The 27,044-nt window shown below is 38.6% G+C and overlaps 2 protein-coding genes across 4 annotated transcripts; one reads left to right on the top strand and one right to left on the bottom strand.

The window, feature by feature from the left end:
- Nucleotides 1-261: 261 nt before the first annotated feature.
- entpd1 (ectonucleoside triphosphate diphosphohydrolase 1) lies at nt 262-19,758 on the top strand. 3 transcript variants are annotated; one of them, XM_005794651.3, is made up of 10 exons: nt 262-453; nt 10,047-10,174; nt 10,590-10,707; nt 14,333-14,483; nt 16,040-16,199; nt 16,319-16,522; nt 16,653-16,910; nt 17,847-17,960; nt 18,099-18,236; nt 19,174-19,758. In XM_005794651.3, exons 1-10 carry the CDS (start codon nt 438-440, stop codon nt 19,387-19,389), a joined length of 1,503 nt encoding a protein of 500 aa, XP_005794708.1. In that variant the 5' UTR covers nt 262-437; the 3' UTR covers nt 19,390-19,758. The 3 variants fall into 3 exon arrangements, with proteins under 3 accessions (XP_005794708.1, XP_023197060.1, XP_023197061.1); XM_023341292.1 differs by lacking the exon at nt 262-453 and adding an exon at nt 5,561-5,594; XM_023341293.1 differs by lacking the exon at nt 262-453 and adding an exon at nt 7,320-8,151.
- A 508-nt stretch (nt 19,759-20,266) lies between these two features.
- Nucleotides 20,267-26,902, bottom strand: LOC102228771 (potassium channel subfamily K member 1-like). The gene is made up of 3 exons (XM_005794781.2): nt 26,419-26,902; nt 23,218-23,622; nt 20,267-21,820 (listed from the first exon to the last, which is right to left on the bottom strand). The coding sequence occupies exons 1-3, from the start codon at nt 26,768-26,770 to the stop codon at nt 21,519-21,521; spliced, it is 1,059 nt and encodes a 352-aa protein (XP_005794838.1). The 5' UTR covers nt 26,771-26,902; the 3' UTR covers nt 20,267-21,518.
- Nucleotides 26,903-27,044: the final 142 nt, after the last annotated feature.

Raw genomic sequence — 27,044 nt, 5'->3', positions numbered from 1 at the left:
CCAGATCCCAAGGTCTTGTTGACCCAATTTAAAAAAAAACAGACAACAAGAAAGAGTTATGACAGTTATAAAGAAACTGCCAGTGAGGGAAGACAGACAGTTTGGTCAGGGAGAAATATTAAAGGAAGGTGACGAAAGTGGAGACATAGAAAGCTGTGGCAGCCTTTCAAAGAGTGACATTAGTGGAGGGAATGACAAAGGTATAGAGAGGGAGATGATGAAGGAATAAACAGAAGGAAAAGCTAGAGGCGCCTGGAAGAAGGGGGGACGTGGGCTGAGCAGGAGGGAGGAGAGAAGCTCTGCTTCTCCTAATACAGCAAGTGTACTTGAAAGGAGGTGCTGTGTTGCTACAGAGAAAGAGGAAGAGAGAGAGAGAAGGGGAAACAGCAAGTGGCATAGGATAGAAAGATCATTGTGTTACTGCTGAGAAAGGACCCATGTCTGCACAAAGAGGTAGGTGTACTCCTGTGACTGGGCGCAAGCTCTAACTAAAGTAGGAAATCCGTTTCTGTCAGCATGACCAGTAGTAGGATATACAAGCAGCATGTATAGACGTATATGTTGAGCATGTGCTGTATTTAACTGTAAAACTTGTGGAGGATACTGTAACGGTTTGAAGCACAACGGAATGTGTGACTTTTACAGAGTGTGTTATTGGAATCTTACAGACGACAGAACCATGTGCTTATTTATGGCGGTCTTCTTTCACTACGACTGAATTAGTGTGACGAGTGTTCTTGTTTGTTTTTATAATCCAGCCAGTGGCAGATCATTTGGTTAATGATGTTATCTGTTGGGGGTTGCCTTTAGTTTAATTGTTCGCATATCTTAAAAAAGCAAATTGCTGAGTAGAGTTTCAGCTTGAGAATCTATTTTTGTGGAAAAAAATCCCATTAGCAGAGCTTTCAGGTTCAGTTAAAAGTCAATAAAACAGTATTTTTAAATATTCCCTTATCAAGCCAAAGTTATCTCCCTCAAATGTTCAGTTGAAGAAATTAAGCCATCAACAACGGAATACAATAATTTCTTATTTAGTAAAAAATATTAAATTAAAAGATATTTTTTAAATCTAAAAAAGATGTATTTAAAAATATATTTGTGTACTGTATGTGACTTTAGGTCAAAGAGTAAGAGGAGGAAAAAAGGTTTTCCAATATGGTACTTCCTATTTATCATAAAATTAATGTTATAACAATAGTTAAAGTCTAACTAGTGTAGTCAGACATTGATGACCCAGTTTTTAGGACTTACTAACTTCTGGTCAAGGTCTATCTAAAGCCCAGTTCACACTACACAATTTTAGAATTGTCGGCCGATCGTCGGCCGATTTTCAAAACCTGAGAGACCACACACTAGCCGACCAAAATTGTAGGTATAATGCGTTCAATCGGCCCGATCGTGCAGTGTGTGGTGTTCAGCTAGCCACACACCACACAAGAACTGATTTCTCACCGACATTCAGATTCCAGACCGAAAGTACAGGAAAAGCCCACTATAACACACGTGAATTTAGAGTAAACAAACATGGCTGACAACATAGAAGCAATAGTGACAGTTTGTGAGCTTATTTTAAACATAAAAGATGTAACAAAAAGAAAAGGCATTGGATATAATCACCATCACTTCAAACTGAAATCTTTGACTGTACCTGTTTAAACTAGTTCAACAGAGAGTTAGGGACAGCCTGTCCACCCTGACTTTAAAAAGGCAAAACCACTTCCCTGTGGGAAGCCCACATGCTCTTTGTTTCACTACTGCCCAAAAATAAAGACCATTTGCTATGGTGAAAAAGATCTTTTAAGGTGTTTAAGAAAGATGAAAGTAAGAAACCTAATAATATGTTCATACTGCAGTGATTTCATGTGAAATTAGCTTACAGATTCGATGCCAGTACACTAACCAAAAATTTCTAACTCTGGGTCAATTGCAATGTTGCCATCACTTGAGATGCATACTGAGGATTTCCTGAGGGATACCTTTCTAATCAACAACTTTCCTAGACCAAAACTAAAATAACCTTTGTTTCAGATATTTAAAATCTAATGTTGATACAACCATGATTTTGTTTTTCAACCTAAAATAACCTCTAGTTGGCCTGCTTCAAGCCATTTTTGCCCAGTTCAAAAATGTTACTGTCACCGATTTGAATCAAGAGGTTCAGGAGGAGACAGCAGGTTCACCCTCATTTGACTCTGTGGTTTCGCAACTCCCATTGGTTTGGCATCCTCTTCCTTTCTTTTCTATGTTACTATACAGTGTTTATTTCTGCTGGAAATCCAATACGTGAGTGTTTGCATTATCAATGGAGCAGAAATGGGAAAGTAAAAGAAATCCCTCTTTAGTGGGGATATTTTATTCTCTCATTATTCTCTGCAACAACGCAAATTCACTAGGATATTATTTATTCTCATTTTACTAACTGTAAATAATACACCTCCCTATGTAAGTCTGACTCAATCTACTATGGATTAGGTTTCACAGTAAACTCAGTCAGAATGGACTGCCATGGAGAGGAAGTTTTAGGCAACTGAATTCAACTCTGCTTCTTCAAATGTTGCAAGTGTACTGGACTTTTTTAACTATGAACCAGACAGAAAACAGTAAGCATATACTGGCAGCACCGTGATGCTGCCAGTATATGCTCCCTTACTTTAATTTAATATTAAACAACAATAAAAAGTGTAATGCAGAATTGCGATTTCATTTATTAAGGGGAAAAGATATCCAAACTAACATGGTCCTTTATGAAAAATTAATTTCATTAATTCAGAAAAAGAACATGGAGGTGGTAGTGCGATTGTCTGCGGTTGCTTCAAGATCTGAGTGACTTGTGGTCAGAATTGTAGGGTTGTCACGATACAAACATTTCAAACTCAAAATCGATGCTTTTTTAAACCAAAGCAATTCTACCCATATTTATAAAATGTTTCATCACTTCCATGTCTAGCAAAACAATAGACAAGATAATGTGTTAATATCAAATAATTCAATTCAAAATTAAACTTTAAGCTTTTTTAATAATCCCAAAAGGAGATTAAATGTTGCTTATAAATCATATTATTCAAGGTTCTTCAAGGAGTTGTAATTGCTGATGGCGGAAATAATTCCCATTAATGTATTACATTACATCTGAAAAAGCCTCACTTTTTTTTTAACATTGTTATACAGAGGATAGTTTTTCTTAATTTTATTTTATTTCTTTTAAATCCTCATTCTTTACACCATCATCTCCAGTGGTTCCAGTAGTCCCCAGAACAGACACAACTTTCTATCATGTTGTTTGAGCATTTTAAGTTCCTGGCTCTGATGCTGATGCTCTAACACAGGGGTGGGCACTCCTGGTCCTCGAGGGCCGGTGTCCTGCAACTTTTAGATGCATCTCTACTTCAACACACCTGAGTCAAATAATGAGGTCGTTAACAGGACTCTGGAGAACTTGACTGCACTTAGGAGGTGATTCAGCTGTTGGATTCAGGTGTGTTGGATCAGGGAGACATCTAAGAGTTACAGGACACCGGCCCTCGAGGACCAGGAGTGCCCACCCCTGCTCTAACAGGTGGTGGCAAAAGAGATTACACTCATAGTTCTAGAATTTATGCAGCATCTTACCGCAAACATTTAAAGCCTCCTCTGTCCTTTCAGTGTTGTGTTTGACTTTTTGCTTAAATGTTCTAAATGTGATTTAAACTGAGTCTCTAACAGGATACAAACATTTGTCTTCCCCATGGTTCCAGTGCTGTTGACTAACATGTATTACTCTATAATGACCGAAGACAGAACATGTCAACACAAAGCTGTTATGAGCTGTTTGTCCTAACCACCAAAGAGCACCATAATTTTAGAACCTGCCTTACAGACACATTATTGTGACGTCTTCCTATCATTACAAAACTCCACTGATGATCCACAGCTCTGTCATTTCTCGACTCACTGCTGAATGTAAAGGAACACTATTCAGAAGTCTCTCACTCATCAGATCTTGCCCTCAGCAAACAGTTAGAAGATCAGATCATCAAGAGTGAACACTCTAGTCATAAAGTCTTCAATTGAGCAAATATATATGCTAGGTTAATAGAACATTACTTTGGTGTTTTGAGTGTGTGCAGGTCTCCCGTTTGTTCTTGTAACTAAATGCCATGTAACTTTAAATGACAAGTTTTAATTGTAGCCTGCATGCTTGTTAAATAAGGCTGTTTTGTCTGGTGCCATATGTTACGCAAGTTATATAGGTTAGAATTAGGGTTTAACATTTTTAAATGTTAAACCCTAACATTTAGGGATTTGTCCAGCCATGTAGTAAGCTGTTATCATTAAGGGAGAGGATTTGAATAAAGATATGTTGTTCATTTACATCGGCGTTTCCCAATTCCGGTCCTCAGGCCTCCCTGCCCTGCATGTTTTAGGTGTTTCCCTTCTGCTACACACCTGGATTGAATATATGGGTGATCAACAGGTTTCTGCAGCACTTGATGGTCGTGCAATCATTTGAATCAGCTGCTCTGGAATAGAGGCACATCTAAAACATGCAGAGCAGGGAGGCCTGAGGACCGGATTTGGGAAACGCTGATTTACATTATCCTCATGTTCACTACACAAAATAGGTCATATAAAGATAAATATACATTCTTGAAACACAATTTTAGGGACTTAGTTTGCTCAGAACTGACCAAAATATTTAGTCAAGACTCTTGACATATACAGAGTTCCTAACAAATGGTTTTTGCTCTTGCTTCTCCTGCACCTCTTCTCTTTGATTATGTCAACATTAGGGACATCCTAGTCTGAAGTCAACACTTGAGTTTTTGTTAAGACAGGTCGGAAATGGAAACACTGGCGAAATCCTTGCGCAAGTGTGTCTTGACCTAGAGAGGTGTTTTGAAGCCAGTTTTTGGAAATAAGATCACTTTAGTTGGTAGCCACTTCTCCTTAACCGTTTGAGATCCATTATGAAAACATGGAACAGACTAAGACTTGGACTGATCTGATCATTTTGAAGTCATTGATAGGTAAATGCATTATGCAAAAAGAGACTAATTTGCAAGTATGGGTGTATCCCACAAGTCTGTGGATATTCCAAAAGAGTTTCTTTATGATCTCATGCACTAAAATTCCTGCTTGGCAGAGCCCTTGTCCTCTGCCTCAACAAGCGTTTTTAGGCCGACTTTGCTGCCAAACGTGTCAGGAAGCAGAGATGGAAAATGTTGATCTACATGGACTTTAATATAAATTTAGTTAAAATATTTCAAAATGCCCATTTCTTAGATTTGAAAACAATTGTGAGGAAGACTGAACTATTAATTCAGTGAGCATCACATTTCTACTGTAACCACTGACAGTGATGCACTTTGATTTGTACTCTATTAAGGCTTAGAATGGTAGAAAACAGTTATTCATACAAAGGCGTGTTGTTTTCCTCACCAGCATATAAATTCCATGTATCCTCATGCATTTATAATGTGCAACGGATAGGAACTGCTGCATAAATTAGGGCCACATATGGAAAACATGTGATTTCATTCTTTTTTATTATAGCTCTAAGTCTTGGAGGAACATTTTGTTGGATTTCGCAAGACTGATGTTGCAAGATGGGGGAGGTCAGACACACATGCAGACACTGTGCTTAAATCAAAGTTGGCTCTAGTTGATGTTGGATGATGTCTGGGTTATATTTCCTCTTTTTTTTAAGAGAGAGGTTTTTTCCATCCCAGACAGTTCATGTAAATGTTTAAGACATTTTGAAAAATAATTCAAGTGCAATTTAGCTTTAAAGAAAATTAGAAGTAGAAATGCACAGATCTGGATGATCTGAATTTTGTGGCCAATTTCCATTTTTGCAAAACTTTGACCTACACACGTTGTTTTTAGCTTAACCCAGTTGCACTTTAAGACAACTTAAGAAAAGCATTGAAAATATTTATTTGGCCTTCCTAATGTGGGTTTAATTATTTAAAAAAGCAACAGAGGCTATGTCAACCAACTAACTCACTTCTTACAATGCAGTTACATACCTAGTGATGCACTGAGTCACACAGGAAACTGCTTGGCAGGAAAATGTTCCTATCGAACTGTTTTGTGTGTGACACTGAGCTGATAATGTTGAGTCTGTGCAAGTAGTCACCAGAACATGAAGCATGACGGTCACTCTATGCAACACTGACAGTTATGAGGTGGCTGCCCTGGTGGAGAAGAAACAGGGCTAGGCACCCAACTAGTTCTTCAAACTTGTTTGTGTCCATTAGGATTGTGGGAAAAGAAGGAATTTGCCACTAGAAATATAAACAATCGGTATGGTCCAATAGACTAGAGATAGAGACGTTGCTAGAGCTTTTGAGAAAAAAAATCACTGAAGGGGTCTGAAAAGTCACTAAATACAGCGACAATGTTGCTAAGTTGGCAACAGTGTTATTAACAATAAATAAACATATAAATGTGATCCCTTATCAGGTTGTAATGCCCAATTTCAATCGATTCTGAAACTATGCCATCTGGCCCAATTTCAGATTACGTGATTGGATCGGGACATTCCTAGCGCTATATAAATAAAAATAATTGAATTGAACATTTGAGGATAATTTAAATTGGTTTTCCTAATATTAAATATACTTTTGAAAATCCAGTGACCTAAACAACATTGCACAGCCTTCCTTTAAGGAAGTTTCATAAGTTAGCCAGAGTTTGTGGTTCTCACAGTATTCAAAAGTCATTCAATGGTTGTCTTTGATTTTCTTCCTTAGCCTGAAGTTAAACAATCCAAATCACCATTGATAATTAAACACATATGGTAGTTTTAGCAGCCAGATAAAAGGTTTGATTGTTTAAGTGACTCGCTTGTAACAAGTCCAATTATTATTTGTGGTTTTAGCTTTATCAATACTTGCAGACTGACGTATTATGCAGCTCTACTTAGACACAACTAGTTACAAAAAGAGGGACATAAGTGGCTCACTTTTATTATCTCTGATAACAAATGTTCTGCAAAGAGATGCTGCATCTCTATTTTTAAATAATAGTATTTTAAATAGTTAAAATGTAGTTTAGAAAACCTGTTGATCTTAGACTGCATGAACTGCCCAGGTTGAAATAGAGTCATGATTTTGTACGTTTTGAAGGTCCAGAGGGAGCGCAATTGCCCATAAACTGCAACGTTCTGTTTTTAATAAATCACCCAAACCTCTCACAGGTTGAGCAATTTTAATCATAGAATCTAATCAAATTATTGAGTGAATGTGTTTTTAATAAAAAGGCCCACAAGCTATGGGTCTTCTCTTGTAAACGGAACTTGATGAATTGCGTTATACTTCTGGCTTAAAGTTGATACTTGTCATCAATGAGCAAAGAACATGCTCACACAGCTTTTTACAATTTTCCCAAACACTGTGAAAAGGCAAATTAACACAAAATAATAGGCAATCAGCTCAGTTTTTGAAGTCATTAGAAAAAAAAAATCTAAAAAAATAAAGCCTCCTTAATCTATTGGGTTTAGAAAAATTAAAAGGGGTAAGCTGACTGTGTGTCTCCTATGTGTGTGTAAGCACAAGGGATTGCGTATTTGGAGATGTGTGGCAAGGAGGAGAAATAAACAGCAGGACCATCTGTGAATGGATCAACATATCTGCAGGCAAGTCATGTTTTGAGTCTGCACCAAAGTCAGAACATGCAGACACACGCACAACCAAAAAGAAAAGGGAATTCCAATAAGGCAGTGAGATGACATCACAGCCTCCTGGTGATAAAAAGCGAGCCAAACAAGGGAGTCCCCACTTCCCCTCCCACCAAAACGTCCCGCCGGGAGAACTAACAGAGCATGTGGCTCTCGTTAGTTTAGAGAACTTTTAAGGGGTTCATGTTCGCACGAGCTTGCCCATCAACAAACACTTGGCTAGCTGTGTTTCCACAGTGACCAGTTTTACTGCTCCGGGTAGGGGAGGAAATGCCAAACTCAGACTAGAGAACTGCTCCGACAGCAGTTAGTTTTATTCTAGTTCTCTGTCCAGCCACAGACAGAGAACCTCACCTTTATCGTTCTTTCATTTCCCTATGTCCTTTCTCTCCTCTGCCTGTATTTTCTCTCTCTCTCTCTCTTCCCTCCCTTTTTCTCTCTCTGGATCCACTCCCCTTCATTCACTATCATTGCCAACTTCACTGACAGAGGTAAGTGAAGCACTCTCTGTGTTTGCCACTGGCTTGTTGTATTGCTACACTTTAGGTTTTGGAGTTTCTGTAAGGATAAAGGTCAGGGTTACAATCAGAGCTGCAGGTTCTGCTGATGCAGTAGAGCTTCTCGCTCATATTTGTACTGTGTTAAATGCACAGCACACTGTGCTGGGGGTTGTTTGACAGGTCTTGAATAGTGTCTGGCAGTTTGTAATATGCAAGTGTGTGTATTTCTGTGTGTTAATGCAAGTGTGCGTAAACTCAGGTTTTAAAGCATTATCTTACATTACAGTAACTGGATAGAAACAACCTGTTCTTTTTAAACACACTAATGACAACATTGCTCTGCTGGAGACCATTAATCATGCAAACAAAGGTTTTAAAAACTAAAGGAAGTAAAAACAGCTCAAATCTTCCCAAAATGTTGCTGTGTATTTCTGGTTAGCTTACTGATGGAACGCTGCTAGAACATTCATGTAAAAGTTACAAGAAAAATAAAGGTAGATATTTTGCAGCTGCAAAAATAACCAGTTATGGACTGGAAAGTAAAGAAGTGCAACATTCAGCTTTTCGGATAAAGTGATAAAATAAGATTGTTACACCTTGGTTCTGTGTACAATGAATGTTAAAACTATCACCATATTTAGCACATCTTTTGGTAAAATATGCAAACATGTGAGACCCCCTCTAAAAATCCTCATAACTCCCAATTTTAATACTTAAAACACCAAATATACTTTAAGTTTCAATGTTATGCACAGCAGAAACTGTCTTAGAACTATTGTAAAAGCTGACATCTACAGCTAATCAGCGATAAGGAATATAATTGGAGCTCCTGGCCTTATTGCTTTGCAAATGCCAGCCTATAATGTGCCAAGTAGCACAAAGCCAAGGTACTTCAGCTTTGCAAGCTGTATTTTCTATCAAATATTTTACATATGCTCTATGGAAAGATCTGCCAATAGCTAGATTTCTTGCAGTAAACCTTAAAGTCATGTTCGACAGGAAAATACTGAACACGAATAGGCGGGTGTCCTATATTTTGCTTACATCTATGTATCAGAATAAATAACTGTTATAAATTACATTATTGTAAATGTTGTGCACAAGTTATTAGATTATTTAGATTATTTTAGCAGTCAAAATAACAATATTTTCCATTTTAAATATATTGGAGGGAATTATCTCCCTTGTGCTGTGAGACCTGCTGTTACCGGTAGCCTGTCCCAGATAAATGGAGGGCAATGGTGGCATGATGCAAATTCAGTTACTCTATGAAACCATGGCAGATTTTATGCAGAAGAAGCCAGAGACAGAAGTAGCAAACCGAAAAATATTCATTTTAAAATTTATATCTCAAATAAGATGCTGTTTAAAATTAATAACTGCTTAGTGACACACATCTAAACATGTCTTAATAGGTCTGCATAGCCCTAATAAAAGCATCTGTTTGATTTCAGCCAACTGTTTCCCTATGCCGTGTAAACAGCTAAGCTATTATTGAAACTAGGTCTTTAAACTCTTTCCAAAGTGGAAATCCTGTTGATCTTTCAGCATTACTCAAATACTTCAGTGGAATAATACCTCAAATGTTCTGTGTCTGAGATAACCTCCCCTAGAGTAAATGAAGAGAATGGAGGGAGATCAGACGCACCAAATCAAAAATCCATCTGCAACCCTTGGTTACAAACAAAACAATTAAACACAATACGCAACCTCCAACAGACTCCCACATGCTGTGACTTAAACATCTGGATGCAAGGCTGGCTTACATTTCCTCCCTAAACCCATATCCAATGTGTTCCCGTCTACCCATTTTCTACCTTGGCAACCCTCTGCCGTTTCCTTCCTGTCTCCCCCTTCTGTCTGTCTGTATCCACCCCCGCTCTCAGAGATGAAAGAGAAGAACCCCTGGCACAAGCCGCTGACCATCATCATCACTGTGATTGGTGTCATAGCGATTGTTGCCCTGGTGACGGTTGCAGGTTTGCAGAACAGACCTGTCTTCCAAAAGTACAAGGTATGCTAAAAGAAATTCTTGAAGTGTGGAGGTCATGTGTGAGAGCAACCCTAGCCTAAAACCCATCTACCAAATTTGGTATGCAGTCAGTATGACCTCAGCTTTTCAACCTGTACTATTGATTTTAGGAATGCACAAGCAAATACACCCAGCAGATGCTGATAAGATAAATCCTTGTTTTTTGTCAGAGTTTGATCTTAAGCTACCTAATTGTAGTGGACGTCATGCATTTACTTGATGACTCTTTTCCTGTTTCACAAACTTTAATGTGCTTGAGATGCAACTCTAGTATGTTTGTCTAAGTGTTATGCAATCACTACAACTGAGATTCAAAATGGCACATCTGGAAGGAACTGTCTCAGAATTAATGACTCAAACAGCATAAACAGAAATTCCTCCTCCTGTCTCCGCTCAGTATGGGATTGTGCTCGATGCCGGCTCTTCCCACACAGCTCTTTATATCTACAAGTGGCCAGCAGAGAAGGATAACAACACTGGAAGAATTGAACAGAAGCATTCCTGCAAAGTAAAAGGTAAAGTATAGACAGCAAAAGCTGTGCATGCATAGTGTTGAATCATTTAATACTACACTACATAATTTCTAATGAATATGAATAGGGTCCATGATATCAGGATAAAATCTGATATGCGGTAATATTGGTGAATGTTGCGATAACAATATGAATTGTGATAAACAACCAAGCCTTGAAGTCTTTCTGTGTTGGCTCAAGAGCAAAAAAGGCATAGAAATAAGTGATATACCAAGCAACTGAGGAAAAAAAATGAAATTAACTGCTTCAGTTTCAACAAGGCTTTCCTAGAAAATGTGCTTCTGTCTAAAATCTATTGCTTTAGCAGTGAAACAGCTTAGTTGTATTTTCTTAACGGCTTCATTAGCCTCTATAATGTTTTATGCTGGATTAGCAATAAGGGTCAACTACTTCTTTAAATTGGTTGGTTCACTAAAAAGAGTCAGCTTTTAATCATAATCAACAACATTTCATTAGGATTGAGGTCAGGACAATTCCCGAAGCTCAGGATGCACGAACACAAGTCTTACTCAATTTTGGTGTTGCCGCTAAACCCAATAAAAGGTAATCATGGCATGGGGCTGATCATTTAAAATATTTTAGGAGGTGCTGTAGAGAAATTAGGCCACGCCCACCAACGATTCTTGTGGATTCCTGTCGGGGGGTGATTAAGGATGTACCCTAGTGAGTTTGGTGCAGGTCGGCCCGAAACTCTGGAATTTAGAACCAAACGTATGGCAATGGCGTTACAACTCACTTCGCCACGCCCTCCTGCTCCATCGAAACCGATCAGGGTTGGAATCCACGTCACAACAACATGTCTTCTGTCTCTGGACACAGACTCCTGTTGATGAGGTCAAAGGGGTCAGATAGAGATCGTTGGCAGTAAAACATGACACTTCCTGTTCTCAGGGGGCGTGGCTTAAGTGATGTCGTCATTTGACCATTGGGTATTGTAGCGCACCTGATGATAATCAAACACTGAAAGTTTGGTGCCTCTGTGAGTTTTTGTGTAGGAGATATAACAGTTTTGTGTTTCATGGCGGGTAGGTCTTTTGAAAATTGTTAGGTGGCCCTAGCTAGTGTTACCCTGCAACCTCGGATGGCTGAGGGTAACGTAGATGATGATCTTCCCTCAACGTGTGATGCTGCGATATGAAAAAGACGAGACACACACGTTGAGCTCTTCTTAACTCCAACAGGAAGATTTATTCTTCTTATGATGACCATACTCCATATCAAATACTTCAGGTATCACTGTATAACTTACACAAATAACCCTTCGATTCATTACATTACAAATGACTGTAATATCCCTTTAAACCGAACGAGAATTATTTTAACATGCTCCATCATGAATTTTATTGAATGGCAAAATATTTTAGATAGTTCTTAATTATCCAAACCAATTAGCTTTGTTTAAACTCAAATACCTTGTCTCTTTTCCTCAGACCTTTTATATTTTTAACTGTCAAAATAAAAATATATGGATTTGCTTTTAACTATTTTAATAGCTTTTACAATTTTTATTCTGCACAACATATACTCATTGAGTTTGACTGACAACATTGTTTCTGTGTTTCCCAGCTAGCTCAACACATGTACAATGTTCGCTCGCATTAGCATTAGTTAGCCTCCAGAAATACATAACGTTACAATGTCCATCCAAAGCTGTACAAAGTGACCCACCAGTTGACTCTCGAGTCTATAACCTCTTAATTCTTGGACACCACATTTATGCATCAACATACATTTTTACTGACCTGCGATATGAAAAAGACGAGACACACACGTTGAGCTCTTTTTAACTTCAACAGGAAGATTTATTCTTCTGGTGTGCTCAATCTTTCCTTGGTCACTAACGCGTCAGCGCCCCTAGCGGCCATGTGTAGCATTGCACGGACTAACTGAAATAACACTAAAGACCTTATTACGATGAGAAATTAAAGATACAAAATGAAAAATTATGTTGGGATGCCTATTTTCTTGCTTCTTTTTTTTTTTTGTTTACTAACTTGTTTTTCACCCCTCTACACTCGGTTGAGCCGTTTCTTGTGCGATTATTGCGACAACTATAAAATACGTACATTTTTCACAGTCCTGATGTGTCCGCCAAATTTGGTGAGTTTTTGAATATGATAAAGCCCCCCAAAAGTCCCCTCTTTAGGGGGGCAGAATCGTAATAATAAGAAACAGTATAAAAACAATAGGCCTTCGCAGCACTGTCGCTGCTCGGGCCTAATAAAAATAAATGAGCTTTGATGTTTGTTCATCAAGTCAGAATTGTTCTTGTCCAAATCTCAATATATTGTGAAAAAGATTTTATCTCACATCCCCAATGAGATATGAAGCAACAAAATGAGCAGCACCACTGGCAAAAGCAGCTGCATCAGCAGTCTTCATTAAACAAAATTGCTACTTTGAAATGCTTAGCTTGACTCCTAGTCTGACTGTTAAAAGCTGGAAATAATTTGTGATCCAAACAATAAATTGATCCCTGACCCTCAATTTTGTCCAAAACTTTTTGGATTAGATTAATTACAGTAACAGGAAAATCTGTATTGTGCATCCAATTTGTTGTTTTTTAAAAAATTACTGAGTCTATAAAATTATGCTTATATGGACAAAGAATGATCCAAAGCTAATAATCTGCATGCCCAATATGAATTTATACAAATATCTGACTGAAACTGCATATGAAGCAGTTTCAGGAGCAGTGCTCCATATGACTGAAACTGCATATGGAGCAGTTTCAGTCATATGGAACTGAAACTGTTCCATATGACTGAAACAGTCATATGGAACAGTTTCAGTATGGAACTGTTTCATATGTTCCATATATATGTTCATATATATGTTCATATATATGAATATATATATGAATATATGAAAAAATATGAGTTTCAGTCATATGGACTGAAACTGTTCCATATGACTCATAACAGTTCCATATGCTCCAAACTGCATATGGAGCAGTTTCAGTCAGTTTCACTAAAATTCTTTAGTGACTGGTAAACAGAAAAAATGGGCAGCCATTATGGGTTTTATGAGCACTGATAAGTTAATAGGAAAAAGGTGGTTGAAATAAAAACATTCTGTGACAGAAAGTCTCGCAGCAGCGAAACACACAGTTTGAGGGTTTTAGCTCATAAAATCCAGGAAACCAGAACAGCAGTAGCTGAAAATACTTCAAATTTTAACTTGAACAGCTGCAGACAGGTCAGACTGCCCATATTACATCCTGCTCACCACTTGAAAGGCTCTGTCATGATTACCATGTAAACTGGACCATTAAGCAGAGAAACAAGATGTCCTCATGGTCTGGCTTTGCTTAACATCTTGTGAACAAGGTCAAATTAAATTAACACTTTAAATCACAAACTGACCAGAAAAACCTGTGAGCTATTTGTTTCTTTCATGGATCAGAACAGGGGGCAACGTACGGTACTTCAACCGTGTCTAATTCACCTCAGCTTTACAAAGACCACCTGTAAAACAACTCAGGTCTGGCCTTTTCGTTGCCATCTGTGGAAAATCCTAGCAGATTATTGTCCAAATATCCAAACTCTTTAGAGCTTCCTGTTTTTAAAGATTTCAGCTTCCTCCTAAAATTTTATTATTCTTACAGGTAAAGGTATCTCAAGCTATGCAGCTGTACCAGAGAAGGCTGGAACGTCACTGACAGAGTGCATGCAAGAAGCCGAGATGCAGGTTCCCGCTTGGAGACACCAGGAGACGCCGCTCTATCTGGGGGCTACAGCTGGAATGAGACTGCTGAAGTAGGTTCAACACATAACTACATATCTGTAATGCAACTTAAAGCATCATTTTAAAAAAATAAACAGATTCGAGTGCCAGTTCTCACAAGCCCCAATACACATCATGGCAACATTGTTATGGTCCAGTCAAGCAGAAATGAAAGCAGAGTAATCTCTCTGTGGTAGTTCTACCAGTAGCAGAAATCCTGGACCTGAATCTTTATTGCAACACTGATCTCTAATGAGCTCAAATGTCCTGAACTACTGATGAGGTGAAAAATAGCTTTGTTGTAATATTAGAATATTTTAATTTTAATAACAGATACGAGAGAAAATTCACTTATTTGGAATAAAAATAACTAATTTATGGTCATAATGTTTGCCTTTAATTGCAGACATGAATAGATGTTTTCTGTTGATTGGAGTACCTCTTAGACGTTTCTAGGACAACACAAGGATTTATAATCCCAGTGTTCACTAACAGATTTTAAATTCATTCCTTCACCATGATGTAAATCATGGGTGGGCAATTATTTTTATTCTAAAGGGCCACATAAGCAGCTACAAATGTTGTCCAGCCCCAGTGCTTTGTCTGAACACTGAATTTTCCCCCAGGGATATATTTAATACTAAACCATAAACCTTCTTCTGTCTTCATCAGGCATCAGAAAAACGTTACAACTGAAAAATAATAAATAGATAGCTGAAACTTTATATTTACTTAGTACTAACAAATATTTCAAACAAAGACAAACTTGTGTTTATCCTGATGATTTAAATTCAATTTGTAATTCCTGAGAACAAGTCTGGGTCCATTTTCCGCAAACACAGTACAACACTTTGAGCTGTCGAACTAAATACTTAGGTACAAGTTTTGGCAATACTATTCTGTCTCTTTTTTCCAAGCATAAGTTGAAAGTTATTACATTAATTTGTATCTGTTTACGGGGAAGTGCTTATAAAAATGCATTGCTGGGGGGGGCTGTATAAGGATCCCTTTAATATAAGCGGGGGGGGGGGGGGGGGGGTTCAAAATAAAAGCATTTACAATTACCATGTGGGACATTTGATGAGGTTATAAGAGGATAAAAAAAGTAACAGAGCTGATCCAAAAGTTTATTTTTCAAATATACTGTAGGTTTTAATGGAAACTTTAATTTTAGCACTTAGTGAAACTAGTATTGATGGGTTAGTGTGTGCAGCCAAGTTGAACTTCCCAGTAACATGTCTGTTGCATTGTATGCATTTGTGTACAAAGGGAGACTCAGTGCTTCACATGTAAACACCGACATGATCCCATGAGATTCAACTCTTTACTTGTATTTGCATTGTAAAGAGGAAAATCCAGCTATCCGCCTTTTCCACTTACAAATGTTATGATTTATGTCCGTGCAAACTTTAGTGACAGGGAAATTAATATCTTGCTGTCAAAGCAATTTTAAATGATACAGTTCATTCATTATTTATGGGTAGCTGCATTGTTTTGAATTATGCATGTGACTCACTGTATGAAATTGCTGATGGTGTGTGTGCGTGTGTGTGTGTGTGCGTGTGTGCGTGTGTGTGTGTGTGTACAGTATGGAGAACAAAGTGGCATCAGACAAGGTGTTTGAGGCTGTGGAGAAAGCCCTGCAAAGATTCCCTTTTTCGTATCAGGGGGCGAGAATACTCAGCGGGCAAGAGGAGGGCGCCTTCGGCTGGGTCACCGTCAACTACTTGGATGATCGTCTCAAACAGGTTAGTCAACAGATCTAGAAACAGATCAACTCAAGTCTGTCAAATTTAAAAGTTTTTTTGTGTGTGCAAGGGTGTCACCACTGTGCAATGACTTCATTTCCCGCTTGTTTTTGCTTCAGGGTCTACAAACAACAGGGGCTCTTGACCTTGGTGGGGCCTCAACTCAAATCAGCTTTGTACCTCATGAATATGACATTTCAGAATCTCCAAGCAACGCTGTGGCCTTCCAACTCTATGGAAATTACTACAACCTGTACACTCACAGCTTCTTGTGCTATGGGAAGGACCAAGCGCTAAGAATGGCTCTGGCACACCAGACTCGGGTAATCCTTTGAGGTTTTTAAAAGTTCAAAGTTCATTCTATGATTTTCAGTGACTTTGGGTAAAATGTAAAGCAATTTATCAAATTACCTAAACATATTTCCTGTGTCTCTATTTCAATCTCTTTCCCAGTCAGGTCCAATAGCAATATCTGATCCGTGCTTCCACCCAGACTATTCAGTGACAAGGAATTACAACACCCTGTATGACAGCCCATGTGTCTCAGAAAGGAAACCCAAAGTAGCTCCTTTAAACTTCACTCACACAGGAGAAGGAAACTTTTTACAATGCCAGGAAGTTATCAGAAGTCTGTTTAACTTCAAGTCCTGCAAATACAGTAAATGCTCTTTCAACGGGATCTTCCAGCCACCTGTGCAAGGATCATTTGGGGTAAAATAGTTCAGATGTTTGTGTTTTTGTAGCAGTTCACACATCATATGAGTCATTTCTCTAGAGGTCTACAACATTTCTGCATTTCATGATGATAACATTTTTACTGCATGACTTTTTCAATCAACACTTAAATCAATCAAAATCAAAAGAAACCAATTGTTTTTTCCATCAAACAGACTGGTTACTGCATCTTTAAAATAGGTGAAAAAGGCTCTAGGGTGTTTCCACCAACACAGTTCAAGTGTTGGTACCCAGAATTAGAAAAATGTGGGAATTCAAAGTTTTAATAAATAGAGGGAAACAAATCAGTTTTGTCAGTATTTGACCAGCCAAACACTGATCAGAGCCAATCAGGGAACAATTGGCCAATTCCAGTCTTTTTCTCAATCACTGTTTTAATTGTTAAGTGATTACTTTTCCTAAACTTGGTAGATAAAAAGGAAAAACAACTAAATAAGAATGTTTTTATTGGTTGTCGGCTTGCATGATCCCGCCTCCTGACAATCGCAGTTCTTTTCTCTGGCCCAGCAAAGACCTGACATACAGTAACACCAATATTTTATGTGAAAGATAGCAATGAAACTGAATTTTAAAAAGATGGTGCTAATGAAATACAGCTGCCAATGTAGCTCTGGAACCAATTTCCTAGAAATATTCCTCACCATTGTGTGTCAGCTCTATTTTCAGACATATTTTGTAAAACGTTAAAGTTTTTAGAAAAAAACAGTCAAGTTAACAGAATTGTATTTCAAAAAGAAAACTAAAAACCTAATATTTTTATAAGCTGATTCTCTAAAATTCTCCTGGCAGCGAACATAATAAGTCGGTATTTTAGCCTTGTGTGTCAAATACAAGAATAGAACAAAAGAGCAATGCTTCATTCTTCTAAATATAAAGCTCATATCCTTTTTCCCATTTCCTCTCTGATTGTAGGCCTTCTCTGCGTACTACTTTGTGATGAACTTCCTCAACCTGACCGATGGTTCCATGTCATTAGAAACTATAACGAACTATGTAGCAAACTACTGTTCAACCCCGTGGGATCAGGTTGGGCCATATTTATTTATAAGACACATGTTGAAAACTGATTTGCAGTGTTAATACATTTCCACTTTTTAATAAACTCCTTCAGTATTTTCTGCACTGTGCATTGATAATATCCTAACATTTAAATTGGTTGAACAGATAAAGAAGGTATACCCAGACATTAATGAGAAATACCTGGCCGAATATTGCTTTTCTGGCACATACATCCTCACACTGTTGACAGAAGGATACAACTTCAATACGGAGACATTCTCCAAGATCAAATTCATCAAAGAGGTCAGTAGATCACCACCCACACTTTCCTGTTCCCAAACATTCAAGGCCAATGCTTCCTTTCATACTTCTGCTACATCCTGTTATACCCTCACTGTCAGCCATGTCCTTAAACTAGAACTTTTAATGGAAAAACTACTCAGTAGGTATTGATTGGTATGAGGTTCTCATGGTATGATAATTTAAGTAAAATACAATTTATTTTGTATTTTTGAACGGTATTTACACACTAAATTAAATAAATACCTAAAATGAAACAGCTTTTATTTAAAACTGAAATACATTTTCTTAACTGCTGCAAAAAGAAACATATTTACTACTGGTTGCACCAGATCAAATAGCTATGGCTTGAATGCTTTACTTGACCAGGCAAATATTTCTAACTGAGCAACACATCCACACACTAACTTCAACCAAACTGTGACATAGAAATACACAAGAAAAGCTACAGAAAACTAGTTAAAATAATAATTTAAGAGGACGAACACTAAGATGCAACCAAACTGACCATATTATCTTGATTTAAAACACTGGAATTGCCTAGGAAAGGTAAACTTTTGTAGTTTAATATGCTTGATTGATATGACTAGACTCATTACTCACATTGAGTCATTACTCAATGTGAGTAATGACTCAATTTGGCTTAGCACAAGGAATGTGACAGTTGTTGTGGATACGTTTATGTGTGTGAGATTAGGCTTTGGATTCCTGTTGGTTGTGCACATTTTTCTACCACACAGAAACAACATTTTGTAAACACTTAAAATAAATATATAATTCTGCATGTAACATATGCACATTGCACATGAACGTGTTTGAATTAAATTACAGCAAGTATCTAACATTTTCTAGTAAACTGAGATGCATCTTTAAGCAATAAAAAGCTTGCTTGAGCGTATTGTGAGAGTATTTAAAGTTATCCTTCGTGTGGTGTTTTCAGATAAAAGGCAGTGATGCAGGCTGGACACTGGGCTACATGTTGAACCTGACCAACATGATTCCAGCAGAGACTAAAGACTCACCCCCACTCCCACACGCCGGCTACGTCTCCATAGTCACTGTCATCGTATTACTGCTTTTCATCCTTGTCACTCTTTTCATCCTCAGCTTTCGTTCTATCTGGCCCAAATGCTCCAAGGAACCACAGATTGTATAAACACAATAATGCATCCATGTCTGAGTGCTTTTTCAGGAATGTCTGCAAAGAGTTGAGTGTGTGTGTCGGTGTGTGTGGGTGAAAGGTCATCTGACACTGTCAAATGGTCCCTAGCCAAACGGTCCTGCAACTCCTGCTGTTTCAAGGATTTTTCAGAAAGGCATACGTTTTCTCTCATCGGGAGAGTGAAACCTCTGACTGAAGGACATTTTCTCAACTTAAATATGGGGCTGGGACTTGAATGAGCAAAACTGAATGCATGCCTGAAAGTATGTGTGCATCCTCATTGGTATGCATGTCTGTGTCCTGATTTATGCTGTGAATATGTAACTGTATAAATAAAGTTACCCAGGTTTATATGAAAACCTCCTTGTAGTTACACCGTCGTCTTAAACGCTTTCAAATTTTGCGACTTTGCGATAAACTTTAATGTGAATTTTCCGTGATAAAGCAACAAAAAGTCATAATTAGTAGATATTTTTCTACCAATTAGGAATTGGTAGAAAAATATCTTTTTCTTTGGCAAACAAAAATCTGAAAAGTGGGGATGGTATACAGCCCCCTTGCTTCTGATGCTCCTAAATAAAATGTAGTGTCTTATGAAATTACCTAATTAGTAAATAAAGTCTCTCTAAATTCTCCCTAGGTGTGAGTGTGTGTGTGCATGGTTGTGTGTCCTGTCTGTTTCTGTGTTGCCCTGCGACAGACTGGCGACCTGTCCAGGGTGACCCTGCCTCTCGCCCGGAACGTTAGCTGGAGATAGGCACCAGCACCCCTCCCAACCCTACTAGGGACAAGGGTGTTAGAAAATGGATGTATGGATGGTAAATAAAGTTCACTTGTGTGTATTTTAATCTCAGTTCTGTTAAGGTCTCAGCTTCCTGAAGATCAAGAAACAGAAGATATGTCAAAGATATAGTTGCCTATGGGTTTATATAAAACTATCCACCAAGGTTGACAAGCCAGGCACTGAGAGCATTAATTAGAGATACAGCCAAGGTTATTTAGTTATGTATTCTACATATATGGCCTTTATCAAACAGTGCAGGAAGAAAGCCACAAGAGGCTGAATACACATGTACACAACACTTCTCATAATTTTAATTGTGAAATATTTTTAAAACTATGCCTCAGTTTCCTTTCGACTCTAATTCTGAGCTCCTTTTATTAATCTATAACAAAAAAATAAAGAAATTTATTCTAGGAATACTTTTGCAAGGCATTGCATAAAAACTATTTTATACTTAAAAGATTAGGTGGATTTTATGATAACAATTTTGTAGTTGTGTGTTTATTAAAGCCCTCAAACCAGAAAATCGACAATAACAACAGCTAATTGTTGTCTGGAAGTCAGGGCAAACTTTCTCTTTACTCAAATACAAATGGTTACAAGTGTAGAACACAAAAACATTGACTGTGACATTCAGTTCAAAGCAGCACCATTTTAGCACTTCCTTCATGAAATTGCGGGCTGCAAAACATCTGCATCCATATCTTCATTTGAAAGACTTCTCCCTGCAATATGAAAGTGCTGCCCTCTAGTGGCATATCTTGTACACTGCAGTGTAGCTTTATCTACTTGCAAAGGCTGATCCTCCTCTAAAAGAAACCAGGAACTGAAATATTTATTCATTGAAAACAATTGATCTCCTTCCTGGAACACCTGAATGAGATAACAGACGGTAACAGATTCCTCCGACTCTGTTGGCTTTGCTGCTTTCAAGAAGGCAAATTCCCTATGCAAATATGTGTCAGGAATGAATATGAAACCCTCTAGAACTGCCTTTGCTGCTTTAGAGTTAAAGCATGAAGACTTTAGAGTTGGAAACTTGTGAGGTTTCCCTCCGTTTTGGAGCCGGGCCCTTCCTCTGTGATCTGTATCTGCAGTTTAATAAAAGCAACACAGGAGAAAACAATATCATGCCAATGGTCAGTGGGTGGTTCCTCCTTCCACAACACGTCTGTGTTGGTGTTGGCAGGGAGCAATCAGTTTTTTTAAACAATCTTAACTCCGCTAAGTGTCTACTGTCTGTAGATACATCATGCCTCTGCACTAACAAAGCAGGAGTACGAAAGAAAAGTTCATAAACAAGTTCATTTACTTCCACCACACCCTGATATTGCTGTTATCACAGTTTTTCATTAACAGTGGTTCCTGAAGCCGGAGTGTACGGCGTTGACGTGCCATTCTGGCGAAGCGTATCGGCCTGTTGTGAGACAGAAGAGATGACTGGCAACTGAGTGGCCATTTTATCTGCAGGGTCGGGCTTCTGGTCGCTGAGTTGATCGTGACTGATTATGTTAGTGGTTTCGGAGTCCAACTCCTGAACCTTTTCCTTGTAAAACCTTCGTCTGAAGAGTTTGAGCTGGGGAAGCTCGTAGCAGGTCTCTAACACCACCAGGACGCACACCAAGCCCAGCAGCAAGTAAACTGAAAGAGCAAACAGAAGGAGACAGTGAGGGTGTGAAGAGGCTAAGAACAGTGTGACTAACCAAACCAAGCTATGATCTGGCAAACAAAGAGTAAAGCACTCAATAGCTCTCACTTTTTATAACTCTTTTTAGAAAAAGCACTATACAAGTACAGGTAATAAATATATAGATAGAATCATCACAGCAATGATGTGTAATCAGTGTAAAATAAACCAGGCAACCTTAACCTCATCTATAGTTTAAATTTAAAACATGGGAATTGTTATTTTGGGGTTTTCACAGAAACAGCATTTATTTGAAACAATCTGCTATCTTATTTCAACAGATCTCTGTTTAGTGTAGAACAAGCCCCTTCAGATTAGGTTAAGTATCTTAGGCTTTGAACCAGAGACGATCACATGTTGTCAAAGTTCAATAAAAAAACAAATGCCTGCCATATTAAAGTTCCTAAAGCTGACCCTTAATTTAGCAACACGAATAATATCAGAATAGAAAATAGAGAAGTTTGTGGTACAAATGTCAGGTATCTTCCTGAATGCTTATGGTATCACAAGCTATATGGTTATCTAAGGCTATAGCGCCATCATGGGCAATGAGCTACAATTTTAAAAAAACATGGCCACTGACTATATCCCGGATCCACCCTACTGCAGTTGTTGATTCTAGAGGTGTATCTCTGTTATATTGCACTGAACCAAGGGAGCATTTCCACTATAAGAAATATGGTAGTTTTCTGGGGAAATTGTTATACTGCTCTCCTTACTGTGGAAGGAGCTAGAATAGTTTCATTGAAAATTTTTTTTACCTGTCATTTATAATTCAGAGGTCAGTGTAGATTTTGAAGGTTGTTCTTCTACTTCTGTTATTTCCACTACAAGAACCAAGGCACTTTTCTGTAGTTGTCGTTTTGCCACCGTTTTTGTCCATTGTAGGGACAGCCGTATTTTCTTGGAGCCATTCTCCCTTCGCCCCCTTTCATTTCTACTGCAGGGATCATGGTAGTTAATAGAGGTTGTTTTATACCCGTCATTTCCACCAAAGGGAACAGGATAGCTTTTATTTTGTTTCTGTCTTCTCTACACTACATATTTTCCATTGACTTTAAATTATAATACAGCAGTGACTGGCCTTTTTATTTGCAAACAAAAGTCAAATCCAGTTTGTGGTGTTGAATATTTGTAATTTACAATGTTTAAATCGGAATCCATGAATAAAATCAGCTAACCTTAGCAAAAATATTAAATCATAGGATTAAATAAAGTGTGGACTTCCAGTTTCAAATGTCTATGGAGGAAACAGAGAACAATGCTCTTGTATTGAATATTTTTTTAGAGATTAAAACACCTTATTTTTTTTGTTTGTTAATTCATCAAATAGTGTTCCACATTTCCTCACCTGTTATAGCCAGCCTATACAGGTGTGGATGTGGGTTGTCCTCTTTACTATGAGTTTCTCCCGGGACATAATCCCCAAGGCCTATGGTCGTCAGTGAGATGAAGCAGAAATACAGAGACTCCAGAAAGTTCCAGTCTTTTTCCAAGGAGAGAAAGATCCAGGCAGGGATAAAGATGAAGAACAGAGCCATGACGATGCTGAGCAAAGTAGCGTGAATTACGGCCAGGTTCGGTCTTGACATGGCCCACCGTCGGTGAAAGTAGGACACTGGGCGTCGGGATATCAGTTCCACCAGCCTCTCTACTATGGCTGAGAGGAAGAAGAGGGTAACGGGGATGCCGATGAGGGAGTAGAAGATACAGAATGCCTTCCCTACATTCGACAGAGGAACGCTGTGGCCGTAACCTTACAAGACAAAAAAAAAGTGTCGTCAGCAGTGCCATGTAATCATAGGAGAAGCTTTCCACAAAAAATGATGAGATGAAATGCAAAACAAACAGTCTCAGTTAAAAGCAAGACAACTTTTTTAAAAAATAAAATAAAACAAGCTTTGAACATGATGGACAAGATCCTAAAGTTAACAATTTGCTTTGTCGTTATCCGCACTTAAATCACCATGATCAACCAGAGCAGAGCCCACTTTACTGTACACCAGGTCCCAATAAGTCTCACCCCTTCCTTACTCCACCCTACCATCACTCAAGAACAGTACATCAAGATACTTGATCTCCTCAGCTTAAGGCAGCTTGGAGTGGATGACAGAGGTATGTGGAAAAAAATCTTTTAGATTGGTATTAACACTATAGTAAAGTATTGATGGTAAAACTCTCCCTAGCAGCTCTGTTTACAGGTAGAGAAGAAAAGAAGTTAAAGGTCAGCAAAGATGGTGGACATTATTCAGAAGGACATTGAATTATGGCGTCTGAGAGTCTGCAGGAGCAAAAACAATGACAAGGAGCATAGACAGATGTTGGATAAAATGACTGAAACACTGAGGTACAACCAAAAGAAAACTATCAAGGCCACATGTGATAAGAATAATACAAAGGACAGACATGAAAAGGAAAAGATCTTTGCTTTCGTTGTTTACACTGCCTGAAAGAAGAGTAAGATGAAAACACTACATTTTTTAAGATCATATGTTTAGTTTGTGTTAGAATGTAGGTGGTTTGATATCAGTGGATTACAGTGATATGACATGTTGTATTTGAAAATGGTTTTTCATAAATAGTTCCTTCCTTTTGAAACTTCCAGCATCTTCAAGGGTTCTTACACATTTCTGGTTGCAGGCCTCCTTGAGTCACTCCCATAAACCATTCTTTTGGCCACTATTCACCTTTAATAGGTCATGCCCAAAGCTTAGGGTTGGAACCCAGATGAACAGGTAAATCCAGAACTCAGATCAGCTCTGTTTTCACAGATCGGCCCAACAACCTCCTCTAAAACTCTAAGAAAATGTCCCTGTTATCACTTGAGTTGTGTTTGTGCTTATTCACATTCACTGATGGGGGAAGTTAATCTCCTCACCTTTAACAGAAAAAACATGATCATGTGTTGTCTGCCTCCAGGGTTTGATAAGTAAACCCAGTGAAAAACCACATCTACAGTATGGGGGATATTTCCAAGCAATGTTGGTTTAGATTCTGTAGGTCTCAGTTAAGTTGTAGGTACACCTAAATCAGATGTTTATTGGTACCCACCACAAGAAGAGTAAACCAGAAAGGTTAACTGTTAAAAATGCAAACTGTTCTAAAATGCTGCATTCAGTGATATTGATGGAAAGTTGAGTGGAATGGTAGCAACATCAGCCCTGTGAGGAATGTCAAGCATGTCATGGCTTTGAAAACTGACATGGAGGCACACCTGTGGATGAATTTTAAGGCCACACCTCGAACACTGTTTTCTGGTTTGACACGACTGTACAGTCAAAAGATATCAGCCAAGTTATCAGGAAGATAACTGTGGAGCTGCACAAGTTTGGTTCATTCTTGGAAACAAATTCCAGGTACTTGAAGGTGCTGGGTTCATCTGTTAATACAATTACGCACAAACATAGACATGATGGGAATGTTCAACCATCATACCGTTCAGGAAGGAGAGAAGTTCTGTGTTCCAGAGATTAATGTGTTTTGGTTTGAAATGTGTACATCCATACCAATACATCTAAATGTATTGACAGTGAAGTGTGTCCTTCATGTACATGGGCTGACAGAACCGAAAGAAACATAAAGAAAAGCTAAATTGTGAGACCTTCATTATTGTCCTGTGGTCTGATAAAACTAAAGTGGAACTGCCTGGCCATTGTTGTTTCCTCCATTGTTTCATTTGGAGGAAAAGTGTGCAAACCTGGGAACATCATCCCATCTGTAAAGTATGGGAGTGGCATAATCATGTTGTGGAGCCTCTTTGCAGTAGGAGGAACTGGGAAGCCTCATAAAATAGATAACAACATGAGGAAAGAACACTATATATGGTGTAAGATTATCCAGTAATTGTGTGGAAATATTGAAGCAACATCTAAAGACATCAGCTTTATCCAAGCTTCAACTTGAAGCGTGGATTTAAATGGATCTTCCAGGTGGACAATTACTGTAAGCATTGAGCCATTGTGGTTACACAGTGGCTTAAGCCAAACAAAGTAAATGTTTTAGTGTGGCAATCACAAAGCCCTGGTTTTAATCCGACAGAGAATGTGTGGTCCGATCTGAAAAGACGCGAGGCGGCTTACAAACCTGACTCAGTTCCACCAGTTCTGTCTGGAGGAATGGCCCAAAATTCCAGCAAACTATTCTGAAAAGCTTGTGGAAGGAAACCCCAAACTTTAGACCCAAGTTACACAGTTCAACAGTAATGCTACCAAATACTGAGGAAAAATAAGCAAACTTCTGACTTTGAAGACAATCATAAATACATCTTTAATAGATTGTCTCTCATTGTTGTGGCATTTACCAAATAATTTCACCAATTTTAACTGACCTAAAACAAGAGATGTTTGGTCTGATTTAACGTCAGATATATAAAAAAGTGTATATGTCTTTTTTTCTGTGAGTGTAAACTTCCGGTTCCAAGTATGTAAACATACACTCTATACAAGTTGTTTTAGGTTTCTCGGGCCTCAAATATTAAGCTATGTGGGGGTCAACATAGTTACAGAATCCCTCCGTTTTAAAGGGAACCACAAAAAGAACAATTTTAGCTCACCTGTTGTGGTCAGCACGGTGCTGGTGAAGAACAGAGCGGACACGAAGTCCCAGTTCCGTATGGTGTCGTTGCCAAGGACGGACACCCCATAATTACTGGCCTCCAGCGCTCGAGCCAGCAGCACCTCCAGTTGCGCGTCGGACACGCAGGTGTTGTTGCTCAGGAAGTCCTGCCTGGCCACTTTCAGCTCCTGCCGAAGCTCGCGTTCATAGGGCAGCTCGATGGCGGAGAAGATCCCGGCACCGATGACGAGGTAGAGGATGTAAAAAACGATCAGCAGCGCAAAGTTGATCTCAGACTGGTGCCGCTCCGCGAAGTGAGCGCACCAGTCTCGAATGCGTCCGATTACCATCACACAGTAAAGCTCCAATTCTTCAACAACTTACACTGAATCCGTCTTATTTAATCAAACTAACTAAACGAAGAGGTTGTTTTATTCCATCTCTGTAACTTATGCTCTTCTCTACCCAGTGTCCGGACTCTTCCTCATTCTTCATCTCTTATTGGGAGCCGGTGGCGTGACGTCATTGACTCACCTTACCAGGTGGAGTGCGGCTGTATGTGTGTGTGGGAGCGCGCGCTCTCTTCAAACCGGTTAAGCGGGTTTTGTGTTTCAAGTCAGACGC

This window comes from Xiphophorus maculatus, chromosome 10 (genome assembly GCF_002775205.1).
Source record: "Xiphophorus maculatus strain JP 163 A chromosome 10, X_maculatus-5.0-male, whole genome shotgun sequence".
In the NCBI taxonomy this organism is placed as follows: domain Eukaryota; kingdom Metazoa; phylum Chordata; class Actinopteri; order Cyprinodontiformes; family Poeciliidae; genus Xiphophorus; species Xiphophorus maculatus.
Note: the sequence above shows the minus strand (reverse complement) of the source record. Positions and strands in the feature narration are given on the sequence as shown.